This window comes from Nesoenas mayeri (assembly GCF_963082525.1).
Source record: "Nesoenas mayeri genome assembly, chromosome: 5".
In the NCBI taxonomy this organism is placed as follows: Eukaryota; Metazoa; Chordata; class Aves; order Columbiformes; family Columbidae; genus Nesoenas; species Nesoenas mayeri.
In genome coordinates, this window is record NC_137548.1 from 39218953 (window position 1) to 39233851 (window position 14899).

The window sequence follows — 14899 nt, forward strand, 5'->3', positions numbered from 1 at the left end:
AGATTTGGGGTTGTGGCACTGGCTGGAAAGGGCACAGTGCTACAAGAAAAGGACAAGTTATTTTTCATTGTATATGAAAGTATGTGATTTAGATAATAACCAAAAACATTTTTCTTGTAGAGTAGCCAAAGCACGAGCAATTTCTTTTCTAAAGTAGCCAGAATTTTTGGCTGGATGCTTGGATGAAAAGCCAATGAAGTTACTTCACTGGAGGAAGGAGATATGCTGTTTACCTTCAGTGGACTTTATGTGTTGGTAACCATAGAAGGGGCAGCTATTAAGTGCCCTGTCGTTGGGTTCCCCTGGTTTGGTTGTATACAAATATCTTTGAGAGGGAGCCAAACTACATAACTGGATACCCACACAGTCAGCAGTGACTGTGAGTTTACTTTTTGTAAGGTATCATCATTTCACAAAACTGAGTTGGCAGGTCCAACTGCCACAAAAATGAAGCACCAGAGATGTTCCTAATGCTGGGAGTGACCAAGGCCCTGTCAGAATTCAAGTGGATCACTGAAGCAGTTTTGTTCTACTAGATTCTACTACATATATTCGTGTAACTAGGCATATACGTGGTTTATCTATTTATCTTTATGCAGTCTAATTATGATGAATGACTGAAGATTGGCACAGTAACTGTGTTCCCTGTTCTCTTTCATACAATTACGATAGTGTATTTTCACTCAGTATTTTGCAGAAAAGGTTAACCAAAAAGATTAACTAAATAGACTGATATCTATAGGAATAAACTTGCTGAACCAAATGGCTCCAGAGTGAAAAAAAAAATCCTTGATAGTGTATATATTTAATACATCTGAGGCAGAAACTTTAAAATCTCACAGTGCTATTCACAGGGAGCCAAGGAATCAAATCAATGAGTTCTAAGGGATTTTCCTCTGGGTGGCTGTATTAAGCTGGTAATGTAAGGGGGAGCGATTTAAAAGTATGAGGAAGAGAAGACAAAATGTAATTATTAATTTTGTGGTGTTAAAAAAAGTACATTTGAAGTATACTTTTATTGAAAATATTACAAAATGTACAAAGTTGCACTAGTTATTATTTTCTCCATAAAGCCTAAACTTTCATCCCCCACCATTTCCTGCTCCTCTAAGAAAAAGTGCACAACTGCTCCTCCCGGAATAGGCACTATAGATTTATCTTTTAAATGCCATGCTTATAACCATAAGTTTGGGTTTGTTATATGTCAAAAATCAGGTCCAGCTGCTCTTTGAAATCTAGTTTTACTGATTTCCGTGGGAGTAACGTAGCATATCATGAAGAAAGAGAAACCTGCATTGGATAGAGCAGATAGGCAGTAAGCATCCAGGATCCCAGTTTTCAGTCAGAGTTTTATAAAGACCGTACTTCTTCACTGCTGTAGTAGATCCTTTTTACCCAGGGATTCTGGAGCTGTGGACTAGAACTGTTCTACCCTTAAAACATTTAAGATGTTGCATAGTCTCAAAACAATCTGACCGCTGTACCCCGAAATGCTGCCTAGCATGTTTTGAATGATTTCTCATACTTGCCATGCAAAACAATCTGCAGACATAAACCCCACCTCTTTTAATTTTGGCCTTAATATTAAAAGCCAGGTGCTACAGTCTTCTTGATTGCCTTGAGCATGAAACACTGGAGTCCAAAGCAAGGAACTGAATAAAGTGAACTGTGATCCACATCTGAAAAGTTTCACAACTGAAGGGTAAAAAGATAACATGGATAGGTTTAGGGGTAGGTAATTCTAAAATTCAGTAGCAGAAAGAGTAAACATGTAGAAGTAGCTATTTTTACTGGATGCTTCTGATGCTATTCTTCCTTGACTAGGAAGGATACTGGAGGCTAAAGTTCATTATTTGTACAAGAGTAAATGCAAAATGGTCTATTTCTTTGGCTATACAAAGAGATGAACATCTAAATTGGGAAAGCCTTTGTAATTTTTCCTGTAAATAAAAGCTTGTTATAGCAGTACAAGTGAGTTTGGATTTCATTTCTTTTTCAAGCAGGGAACAATTTCAATCTGAGACAACAGCAGAGAAACAGGAAACTCAGAAGATTCCTTTTATGCTCTTTCTCTTTTCCTTGGTTTGTCTCAAGCTGCAAAACTAGTACCATTTTTTGTTTATAAATTATTTGAAATTTTAACAGTAGTCAGTATCACAGTTACTAAATTTGTATTAATTGAAGGGAGATATGCAGGCTGCATGGAAAGAGTTGTAATTTATAGAAAGTAAAAAGTGCTGTTTCTGATAGAGAAAGGAATTGAATTCAGTCTTGAAGTATATCTTAAATCTGCTACTGCAAAAATATTTACCCTCGCATATCATCTTGTGAAGCAAGGTGATGAACAGGACCTGAGTTCCAGCTCAGTTGTTGACTGTTCAGTCGCACATGTGACATCAGCCACATAGATTTAATGTGCTTTGTACTGAACAAGTCGATGGTGTCTGCATCAGATGTTTTTCTTGCTATTACAGGAGTAGGGGATTGACTGTCATTAGACTCTGTCTTTTGAGCACTTTTCCTTAAACAATGTGTATAAACAGTGGAAAATATAGAAATAATAAGGTTGTGGGGGTTTGTTTGTTTTTCCCAGCTGATCCAAAATGTTTAATGTAGTCTAAATGCTGGAAGTGGGCCAGAGAGACTACTGGTTGTAGACCATGGCTAGGCCCAACTGCTTTATAGCACAATGACATTGTTTTGCTGAGTTTATGGCTGTCTAAGATACTGGTGTTTACTCTTTTTGCTATGTAAATTATTATTTTTTTTTCAGCAGAGATACAGCCTTCCACGAAAGCCCACCATATCCTGGGCTGCATGAAAAGGAGCACGGCCAGCAGGTCAAGGGAGGGATTCTGCCCCTCTGCTCTGCTCTGGTGAGACCCCACCTGGAGTCCTGTGTCCAGCTCTGGAGCCTTCAGCACAGGAAAGACATGGACCTGTTGGAGAGGGGCCAGAGGAGGCCACAGAAACGATCAGAGGGCTGGAACAGCTCTGCTGTGAGGACAGGCTGAGAGAGTTGGGTTTGTTCACCCTGGAGAAGAGAAGGTTCTGGGGAGACCTTATTGTGGCCTTTCAGTACTTAAAAGGGGTCTATAAGAAAGATAGGGACAGACTTTTCAGCAGGGCCTGTAGCAACAGGACAAGGGGGAATGGTTTTAAATTAAAAGAGCGGAAATCCAGGCTAGATGTGACGAAGCAATTTTTTACAAGGAGGGTGGTAAAACACTGGCCCAGGTTATCCAGAGAGGTGGTGGATGCCCCACTCCTGCAAACATTCCAGGCCAGGCTGGATGGGGCTCTCAGCAACCTGATCTAGTTGAAGATGTCCCTGCTCATTGCAGGGGGTTGGACTAGATGACCTTTGAAGGTCCTTCCAACCCAAACCATTCTATGATTCTGTATCTATACACCTCCTGACTTTAAGATTGCTTTTTCTTGTAGCTTTCCAGGTCCTTAGAATTTGAGAAACACAGCTGAAGCACACGTTCCCTCCTTACAAACACCCTCCTAAGAGCAAGAGGCGTATTTCCCAGGCGGCTGTGCCCGCGGGCATACCCCGCACCTACCGCTGTCACGGCCGGGTCGCAGCTCGGCGGTGGGAAATGGCGCCCGGACCAACCGCGGGGGCGCGGACAGGCAAGGGGCACACACGAGCAGCCGGGCGAGGAGCAGCTGCTGGCCCACGGCGGGAGGCTTTCCAAGGCCTTCAGCCACCCGCGCCGCGGCCGCCGGGAGCCCCGAGCGGCGGTATCTGACCTCAACATGGCGAAGTCCCAAGGTGGTTCAAGGCACGGCACCGCACCGCCAGCCCCCAACAAAAATGGCAGCCGCCCGGACGCCGGGTTTTCCTCTCTGCCCTTCTAGCCGCTGTTGCTCTATGGTTACACGCGTTGTTTCCTGCGTAAGGAGTGGGGGGCGCTCTGGCACGGCCGCTTCTATGCTCGCGCGGCGCGGTGCAGGTCGGGCCGCTGACGGAAGGGGCGGGTCACATGGCCCCGCGCAGCGCGGCGGAGGCTCGGCGCGGTGTGTTCGCGGCCTAGTGGTGCTCCGGGGCCTCCCAGCCGCGCCTCAGGCGGCCCAGCGGCGTCCCCCTGCGCCATCCCCGACCCGCGCGGCTTGGAGGGGTCGCGGCGGCGCTCCGGACGTGGCTTCTGCTCCGCAGCGAAGGGGTAAGAAACGACGGGTTGCCGGAGGACGGGACGGGAAGGGAAGGCGGCAGTGGGGCTTCAGCCGCCTGTTGAGAGGAGGCGCGGCTGGGCCGAGGCCGCTTCGCCTCTTCCCTGGGCCGGAGCAGGCGCCGGCAGCCTCTCGCCGGCCGCGGCCCGCGCGGAGGCGGCGTGGGCCTGGTGGCGGGGTGGAACGAGAGAGCGGCCTTAGGGAGGCGCTCGCGGGCGGCGGGGGCCCGTCGCTTCCTCTCCCGCCCAGAGGCGTGGGAGCCCCTTCCGCCTCCGGGAGGCGCGGCGGGAGCCGGCCCCGGCGGGCGGGGCGGCCGGCGGCTCCGCGGGCGGCGAGAGGAGCCCGTCTCAGGCCCGGGACGAGGCCCAGCGCCGCTCGGGCGGCAGCGGGCGAGCCCGTGGCCGAGCGTTTGCCGGCGCCCGAAGCTTTTGTCTGGCTGTTCCGTCCGCCGCTGGCTGTGGCTGGGAGTTTGTTTTCCATGTTGGGGAAACGGGTCGTGCGAGGAAACGTTTTTCGGGGAAGTTAATGTGCCTGCTGTGGACTGGTGTAGTCGTCTGAAAACACGTGTTAGCAGCTTCTGCGTAGAAGAACGAGTGATTCATCCATGTCAGTAAGCAGCTGTGACATGTATATCGGCGTGTTTTTCTCGTGGTGTCTTTTTTTCATTGTAGAAAAACCCATTGTTCGCTTGAAGGAAAATAAAGGGGTTTTTTTTGTTATAGTGAATATCCCAAACGCAACTTTTTCATTTTCTCTAGTCTTTTTTTTTTTTTTTTTTTTTTTTTTCTTCCTGGCATTAGGCCCTGTGTGAGCTTACAGGAAGTGAAATCTTAAAAGTAGTGTAGCTCTCAGTTTATTCAGATTAAAATGCATGCACGAGGATTTTTAGGTTGTTTTTGATTGTTGTGGTGGTTTCTTTGGTTTGGTTTTGTGTGTGTGGTGGTTTGGTTTATTTGGGGTTTGTTTTTGGTTTGGTTTGGTTTTTTTTTTTGTGGGACAGGAAAGCTTTACTTCAGGTATTGCATCAGCATTTGTGGAAGATGGTTCAGAACAAACTCAAGGAAGGAAGAAGGTGGCAGTTTCTCACTCTCCCTGTAAAGAAGTGGTGATACATATAAGGCTTTGTGTTTCTCTGCTTCTGAGTGACCAGTTGCATAAATATTGTAATGCCACAGCCATGTTTGTGTTTTAGGAAGAGTTAGTAGCAAAGTTAGAGGGAAGAGTCCTCTAATTTGACTGACTAGTGCTTTATATGGGTGCAGAGGCACAGAATTAAGAACTAAATCAAAGATCTTAGAGCTCCGTTGACATGGTTAATGGAGCCCTAGTTTAAAGGGCTTTTGGACTGAGGCTTTAGTTTGGATAAGCATGTTGCTTTTTGGATTGCTTCGTAATAGTAGTTCAGGATACAACTTATTTTATGGCAGTTAGTGAACACTTTCTAGATTACCTCTGAAAAACAGGGTTGGGTAAATACTACTTTTGTTTGTTCAGGAATAAATATACCTAGAAAATCTATAATCTGTTTTATCTCTCCCCATGTCTGCTGTGTTTGACATAGATGCCTTGCTTAGCTTGTAGGCAATTTTGGAGAAAACTGTAGGGCTCTGTGAGAAAGTGGACATTTTCACTGAAAGAATCAGTTTTCTTGAAATGAGGGATTTTTCTTTTAGGGGGTTTGTTTTTTGTGTGAAGCAATAATATAAACAGCATCTCCAGTGGGTGACAAACTATGGGGTTATTTATTTTTATAACTGAATGGCTTAAAAATCCATACATCATGTTGAGACTGTTGTAAAAGCCTATGTGATAGCACTGACTTTAACAGGTTGGTTTACCTCAAGTGTTTTCTCCAGTTGCTTCTGAAAATGATTTTGTTACTCAGCTGTACCCATGATATGAGACAAAACGTACAAAATACTTTGTCATAAATTAGAGGAAATTATTATTCACACTCTGTGGCTCTTTATGTAGTGACATTAGAATCAAATGCCAAACATTGCATGATTCTTAATAGGAATTATTCTAATTCTTAAAAAGCATTGAAAACATTATTGTGTGTGAAAGCTTTTCTATAGGGACATTTCAGTGAAACATAATAATATGGATATACAAATTGGATGTCTTGGTATCACATCTCTTTAGCCAGGGTGTTAGTAAATAGTATAGTGTTACACACTTATCATAGGTGTGGATATTATCAGATGCTCTTGTAATAATCTAGATGGTAAGATTATAATCAAAGCTGGATTGTGGTTCATTTAAAAATAATTCCAGACAACGAATTTTGTGCTTACACCTCCCTTATTTGAGGGACTAGCTAGCACGGCAATTTCATGCAGCTTATTCTAGAGTAAGTGTACAGATTTTTTTGTGGTGCAGAATAATTGTCTTGGGAAAATGTCAAAGATAAGTTAAAATCAGATAAAGTAAATCAAGCTAGATCAAGTTAAAATCAGACAAAGTAAATCGAGCTAGATCAGCTCTGCTGTCACTGCTGTTATGACACCAGATATTTGTATTCTTAAAACACACAAAGTTTGGTTAGGCGTTGAGACTTCAGGTTTTTTACAGTTAATTTAAAGGTTTTTTAGTATAACATCAGTTCTACAGTAAGTATTGTAACTTTGTTTCCTGAGGAACTTATCTATTTTTAAAATCATTGAAATGTTTTGCAGGTTTTTAAGTAAAAGTTGTGATGTGTAAACACAGATACTAAGGACATTAATCATGTGACACTGGTAGAATTATGATGCTGCCCTGAGTAGGTGGTATAATTGTCAGTTTAAAACACATTAGTTACCAGTGGTTTTTTTTAGACTTAACATTCTGTTTTTGACATGCCTCTTATCCCCTTTATTAAAAAAATGAAGTACATTAAAAAAATAGTTTAAAGAATGCTATGATTAAGAAAAAATACATTAACAGTGCATCCAGACTAGTACACATAGTCAGTCCCTTCTTACTGGGACTCTTGGGAGCCAGAGGTAATAAAGAAGCATGGGGCAGCAATGTCAGAATGATGGTGATCGTTGTTCCGTAGTAATTCTGAGTTCTGTGTGATCTGAGCCCTATGCATTTGTTCAGTGGTGTCTCAGAGCCTCCTTCTGGCCTAGTGGGGGTGACACTGACTCAAAGTTAACGGGTCTCCATGGATTTTACCAACCCTTTGAGCTGTACAGGTATTCCTGTGCTGTTTCCCAGTTTCAGAAGACTGATGCAGCTGATGCCACATGGCATTTGATTCCACCAGGACTTATTAGCCAGTGTATGAAAGCAACTGAATTCCTTCTAGGCTGAAGTTGAACTTGGAATATTATAGCTGTGTTTGTGCAGTGCTTGCTTTAGTTAATAACTTAGGCTGGATTTGAGCTAGATCTGCTTAGAGTAAGCTTAGCTGTTTTGCCATCCATGCAATCATTAATCTACACCTTACAAAAATTGCACAAAGCTAATAAAGTGTGCACCTACGTTACTTTGTTAGCTTGAATCAGAAATGTGCTTTTGAAGGAAATCTCACAGCTGTCCCTACTTGAGAAACAGTTGTTCATATCATTTGCACTGTTCCAGTGGATGAACTGGATTCCTTTTGGGTGAAAATGTACTGAAAAATACACTCTTACCTGCAAATGGGCATTCATTCCAGGGGGGTGGACCTCCTCAAAATGTGTAATGTGGACTTTAGGGTCTCAGCTCCATCTGTATTATTTAACAGACCTGCTCCTGTTGTATAGCCCTGCTTGCTGGCACAGATACAACTTAAATTACTACACTTAGACTCAGAGATGTGATACTAATCCATCATTTCGAGGGGCTGTGGATGTCATGATTGCGGTCTTTTGAATGGTGTCATGCCAGATGCTCACTGCTTTTCTTACCCCCGTGTTTTTGTGACCACTGTAACATTCACAGAAATTAAGCTGTCACTTAAAGAGCTGCTGGTTAAAATGCAGCTATCTAGAATGCTGCTTACATCCAGTTTCACTTGCAGCAACACTTTCATAAGTCAACTGAGGCTTTAAAATACCTCAGGACTGTGTAGTACCTCCCTTACACATCTGAATATATTGGCGAAATTTGGAGATCACCATCTACAATACTGAGACCACAGTAAATATATGAGACACTGATCACTGAGCTGAACTGGGCATTCTATCTAGATCCAGCTTAGCATTTCTTAACTTGCCATACCTAACCCTTGGTTTGTAGTTGCTTATACATTTGATGTCAGAGGCCCCTCTGACAGCTGGAAGAAGAGCGCGTATGTTTCTTGTGTGCGCTCTAGCTGCTGACAGAAAAATGTGCTACTCAGTTCCCTTCATTGTAGCATCTTGGCTGCTGCAAGGAACTGGGTGAATGTTCCTCTCTTGTTCAGTTTTCTCACTTCTCCAGTGACCAGTTTCAGTCTTGATATCTGTTAATCCTCACAGTTTTTGTAACCAAAACAGAATTAAACTGTTCTCTTTGCCATTTTCACATTAGTAGTTACATAGTAGCGAGAAATTCTTCAGTGTCATTGACAGCAGAGGTGCTAGAATTGGTCTGTGCAAGAATAAAGTCAGTAACAGAACTAGCTGCTCTGCAAATAACTGTACAAATATGAAAAATAATACCAACAGAGCGCTTCAAGTAAAATGGGTTGTTGAAGCCCTACGGATAACAGCGTGTTTCACATCTGACTACAAGACTGAACGACTAAATTTGATCCATTCTTACTGACTTCCTTACTCCATTTATGCAGTAATGATTACTTCATTAACTGCTAAATCTTTGCTTAAGAAAAAAACACAACAAACAAAAAACATAACAACTTTGCCTTTGTGCATATGTAACATCCATTGAGCATGGTATATTTTAGCATCTTTCAAACCAAATAACTCTTTTGCCTCTTAGTCCTTAGGCTTTTTTTAGCTTCTCTGAAACGGTGTCTCAGATAAAGTGCTACTCTGTTTCCCTGAAAATAAGACAGGGTCTTATATTAATTTTTGCTTCAAAAGATGCTTACTTTTTTACATGTATAGCTGCCTGGACACTATTTAAATTTACTTTTTTTTTAATGAACTGTACCTAGGGATTATCTTTGGAGTAGGGCTTATATTTTGAGAATCCTCAAAAATCCTGAAAAATCATGATAGGGCTAATTATTGGGGTAGGTCTTATTTTGGGGAAAACAGAGCAAGAGAAAGGACTGCAACTACAGGCAGCCTGGAAGGTTACTTGCCCTGTTGGTTTTTTTTGTTTAACAGACCACTTCTTAATCTCTCATGGACCTCAGATGGTGTAACGCTATTGCAACCTGTTTAGAACTGTCTCAGACCCAATAGCTTATTGCTCTACCATCCTGACCCAAAACAGTTTTGGATTTTGTCCAGTTGTCTGTCAGCTTTCAGTACGGATAAGGATTGAGAGCTTTAAAGACCCTAATTTTCTGCCCTTCCTGGGACCATTGGCTGGGGTTTTTTTGGTGAAAAAGCTCTGAATAGTGATACCAAGGCAGATAAAGGAGTTTTGTTGCCTTCCATGTCATCCAAGTTTCAGATTCCAGAGGAAGGTTGGTTGATTTGCACATAGTCTAAAGAGACAATGAACAGTGTTCTTCCAAATAAAATGTTTTGGCAGTGCACCTTTACTGCTTGTCTTTGCCCATTAAGTTTTAGAAGTTCAAGAATGACAGAAAGGAAGTGTGTTATAAGGCACATAGATTCTAAGGGGAATAAAAAGGGTTTATGTTTATTATATTATATTATATAAAAGAATCTTTATTGAACTGTTGGAGAAATGCTTGCATTTGTTCTTTTGTTTCTTCCACTATCTTAGACTTTGTGTCACAGGAGCGTTCATATTTTCTTCTGGTGAGATGTTGATGAAATGCCCTTTGGGGCCAATTAATGACTGCTGTCTTCATGAACCTCCTGTAATAGATGTAGTTGTAAAAGTGTCTTTGGCTCATTTATGCTATAGGGTCATATATGTGTTCTTATACCAGACTAAATAGGTTCTAATGTTCAAAGGTATTACCCGATACATTTGGTTTTCCTTTTCATCCTGTCCAGTCCACTATATACATTTAACTCTCATAGTTGTTTCCAGATGCTGTGGGAATAAATTTTTGGTACATTATTCCCTTGGATTTTTTAGCTCTTTTAAATGTATCTACTGTTATGGTAGAGTATTGATATTAACTCTTCTAGTACTTAAGACTGTCTTTAACTACTTGCTCCTGTACATGTATGGATGCACATCTGTCTCCTGCAAAGCTCGTTGCCTGTTTCTTGTGTGTTCAGTACCAGGAAGCTGGTGAAAATGTCTTATAATCTACAGAACTGTGTGTGTATCAGAATTTTGCTTATCGTAATGCTTTTTCTGTAGGCCACCCACCACAGTTTTGACTTGTGGTTGCCTGTTTGGAAAACAGTTGCAGTGAAGGTCTGGCACTGTAGGTTGTAGAGCAGTCTGTATGGCCATTGAGGGACACAAACATTTGTGCAGGCAGCTAACTGAACTCTTCTCGCTTGTGACACCGTGTCTTTGTGATTTGTATCCACACAGGTCAATGTGTGTGAAGTTCCTCTGCTGCTTCCTCACTGCAGCGTGAATGTACCTACCCACTCAGCAGTAATACTGGTGACCAGCTTTGGTTTTCTTTAGAACTGACATGCAGCCTTTGTTGAAGACTTGACCATGTGAGGTTGTTAAGATGATACTGGAAGCAAGAACATATGCCTTGTTACTTTGTTAAGAGTGATCTTGAGGGTTGTTGGTTTTTTTGTTGTTGTTGTTACTGGGTGGTGTAGGTTACAGGGTCAGTAATATGCACATAATAATAACCGTCTGAATAGCAATGATATTAAAACAATCTTTCCTCTCTGTGGTAGCATATTGACTCTCAGCTTAGGGGCTATGGTCCAAGTTGAGCACTAGAATATGTACCAACTGGGAAGAGGGTTTGATGATCTAGTTTTAACCTCCAAGCTTTTAACTGTCTATGTGCTGGAATTTGGGGATTTCCGCCATGTCATCTTAAATACAATTCCTGTCAGTGCTGAGTATCAGGATGTCCCAGTTCTTTCTCTCATCTTATTCCACACTTGTTTTCAGATACTGCAAAAGATAGCTTTATTTTAAAGAAACTGTACAAACTACTAAATGCTGCTGTTTATTTCACACTTCTCCTAAACCACTGGTATGAGGGGTCATATAGTGAAATCACTGTAGCTTTGAAATTGGATCCATCTTTTTGAAACACCCTGTAGTTTTTGTTTTCACTTCATTCTGAAACACTTTCCTGGAAGTGCTGTTTCTCATTGTGATAGAAGACTTGTACTACATTTGTAACTTAATGAATAGCTGGCGGAAAAGAGTTAAATGTCCATATAGAGATTTGAAATCATTATGGAAACTTGTAATTTGCACTGCCTTTGTAATTCATGTTTGGGAATTGACTAGTACAAGTTTTCTTTTCTGTCTTTTTGACAGATTGTGACTGGAAGAATGTCTTTTCCACCTCATTTGAATCGCCCTCCTATGGGAATCCCAGCACTTCCCCCTGGGATCCCACCTCCACAGTTTCCTGGCTTTCCTCCACCTGTACCTCCTGGTAAGTTATGTTAGTATGTGAAAGTGTAGTAGCAATAAATTACCTTTTGTTATTCTGAATTGTATAAGTTACAAAAGTTACTGGCTCTTAAGGTATTTCAATAACTCTAATTCATGTACATTGCAATTGATTTTCTAGTTTACCCACAGATCATGTCATGTGAGCGAACTTCTTTTGGTCTACCAAAAACTGCTTATTGCTGACCAGAAATCAAACCATTAGGGACAATACCGGACTTTGTTTTAGACTGTTTTTTCAAGACTGAAGCTAAGTGGTGATTTTTGCCAACCTTAGATATTCTAAGAGCCACTATTTTGACAATAGACTATGAAAGGAACAGAGGGCCCAATATGCAGAGTTGACCCTCATCTTAGGGAAGTTTGTAGTCTACCTGGAGCCCGGATCAAGGATATCGCTAGAGAGCTCCCCAAACTGGTGCATACGACAGACTACTACCCGCTGCTGGTCTTCCAGACAGATGAGGAGGAAGCTGCTTCCCATAGTCTGAGGGGAATGAAGAACGATTTCAAGGTCTTGGGAAGGATGGTGAAAGACTCAGGGGCAACGTTTGGTTTTATAAGACACCAGTCCAGACAGTGTCACGTGGGAAAGGTTTATCTCGCAGGGGCAAAAGGATGCTGGGGCAGGAATTAGCAGGGCTCATTTGGAGAGCTTTAAACTAGGCTTGAAGGGAGATGGGGTTGTAGCTGGGCTTGTCCCAGTGGGGCAGCATTCTAAAACTGATGAGGACCGGGTGGCCTCCTATGCCCCTAGGGAGAAATGGGTGTGCTCTGCTCGCTCCCTGAAATACCTGTACACCAATGTGCGCAGCATGGGGAATAAGCAGGAGGAGTTAGAATCCTATGTTCGATCGGGAGATTATGATCTTGTAGCAATTACAGAAACATGGTGGGACAGTTCACATGACTGGAATGTGGTCATGGATGGCTATGCCCTTTTCAGGAAAGACAGGCCAGCCAAGCGTGGTGGTGGAGTTGCTCTCTATGTGAGAGAGCAACTACAATGTACTAAATTCTGCCCAGGAGTGGATGATGAGCGAGTTGAGAGTGTATGGGTCAGGATCACGGGGCAGGCTGGCAGGGGTGACGCTATTGTGGGCGTCTATTACAGGCCACCAGATCAGGCCGAGGAAGTTGATGAGGCCTTCTATGGGCAGCTGGGAGTGGCCTCACAGTCACAGACCCTGGTTGTTGTGGGTGATTTTAACTTCCCTGATGTTTGCTGGAAGGACCATTCAGCCAGCCAGCCACAGTTCAGGAGGTTCCTCCAGTGCATTGATGAGAACTTCCTCATGCAGATGGTGGAGGAGCCGACTAGGAGAGGTGCACTGCTGGATCTCATCCTCACTAGCAAGAAGGGTCTGGTCGAAGCAGTAAAGGTTGAGGGCTGCCTGGGTTGCAGTGACCACGAGATGGTGGAGTTCAGCATCTTGTGTGGCAGGAGCAGAATAGCAAGTAGAATTGCAACCCTGGACTTTAGCAGGGCTAACTTTGGCCTTTTCAAGCAATTGCTGGGGGAAATCCCATGGACAAGACTGCTTGAAGGTAAAGGGGCCCAAGATAGCTGGATTGCATTCAGAGATTGCTTCTTCCACGCTCAGGATCAGAGCATCCCCACACGTAGGAAGTCAAGGAAGGGAGCCAGGAGGCCTGTGTGGTTGAATAGGGATCTGTTGGGTATGCTCAAGCAGAAGAGGAGTTTACAGGTCATGGAAGCAGGGTCTGGCCACTTGGGAAGAATATAAGGCTGCTGTTTGAGGATGTAGGAAGGCAGCTAGGATAGCCAAGGCCTCCTTAGAATTACAGCTGGCGAGAGGGGTCAAGGACAGCAAAAAGAACTTTTTCAAATACATAGCAGATAAAACTAATACCAGAGGCAGTGTAGGCCCACTGAGGAATGGGGTGGGTGCCCTGGTGGCAGAAGATACAGAGAAGGCAGAATTACTGAATGCCTTCTTTGTCTCTTTCTACTCTGCCGGAGGCTGTCCTGGGAAGCCCTGTACCCCTGAGACCCCAGATGAAACCAGGTCAATGGAGGAGTTTGCTTTAGTCGATGAGGACTGGGTTAGGAAGCAATGAAATAGTCTGGACATCCATAAACCCATGGGTCCAGATGGGATGCATCCGCGGGTGCTGAGAGAACTGGCTGAAGTCATTGCTGGACCACTGTCCAACATCTTTGCCAAGTCTTGGGAAACAGGAGAGGTGCCCGAGGATTGGAGAAAAGCAAATGTCACTCCAGTCGTCAAAAAGGGCAAGAAGGAGGACCCGGGTAATTACAGACTGGTCAGCCTCACCTCTGTCCCTGGGAAAGTAATGGAACAGCTTATCCTTGGTGCCATCTCAAGGCATATGAAGGATAAGAGGGTTATTAGGGGCAGTCAGCATGGCTTTACCAAGGGTAAGTCATGCTTGACCAACCTCATAGCCTTTTATGAGAATGTAACAAGGTGGATGGACGATGGCAGAGCGGGGGATGTGGTCTACCTTGACTTCAGTAAAGCCTTTGACACAGTCTCCCACAGCATCCTCACAGCTAAGTTGAGGAGGTGTGGTCTAGACAATAGAGTAGTGAGGTGGGTTACAAACTGGCTTAAGGAGAGAAGCCAGAGAGTGGTAGTCAATGGTGCGGAGTCTAGTTGGAGGCCACTATCTAGTGGAGTACCTCAGGGGTCTGTACAGGGGCCAGTATTATTCAATATATTCATTAACGATTTAGACGAGGGAATAGAGTGTACTATCAGCAAGTTTGCTGATGACACCAAGCTGGGAGGAGTGGCTGACACGCCAGAAGGCTGTGCTGCCATCCAGCGAGACCTGGACAGGCTGGAGAGTTGGGCAGGGAATAACCTAATGAAATTTAACAAGGGAAAGTGTAGAGTCCTCCATCTGGGCAGGAACAGCTCCAGCTTCCAGTATAGGTTGGGAAATTACATATTAGAGAGCAGTGTAGGGGAAAGGGACCTGGGGGTCCTGGTGGACAACAGGATGACCGTGAGCCAGCACTGGGCCCTTGTGGCCAGGAAGGCCAATGGCATCCTGGGGTGTATTACAAGGGGGGTGATTAGTAGGTCGAGAGAGGTTCTTCTTCCCCTCTACTCCG

General features: G+C 43.6%; 1 protein-coding gene across 3 annotated transcripts in view; it reads left to right on the forward strand.

The window, feature by feature from the left end:
• Positions 1-4000: 4000 nt before the first annotated feature.
• The window catches only part of RBM25 (RNA binding motif protein 25), a 39287-nt gene continuing 28388 nt past the window's right edge, over positions 4001-14899 (forward strand). The window contains exons 1-3 of one of the 3 annotated variants that reach the window (XM_080345025.1): positions 4128-4172; positions 10729-10867; positions 11656-11776. In XM_080345025.1, the coding sequence (XP_080201151.1) occupies positions 11671-11776 (106 nt within the window). In that variant the 5' untranslated portion in view covers positions 4128-4172; positions 10729-10867; positions 11656-11670. Of the gene's footprint in view, positions 4173-10728; positions 10868-11655; positions 11777-14899 lie in introns of all 3 variants that reach the window. The other 2 variants (XM_080345026.1, XM_080345024.1) reach the window with 2 other exon arrangements.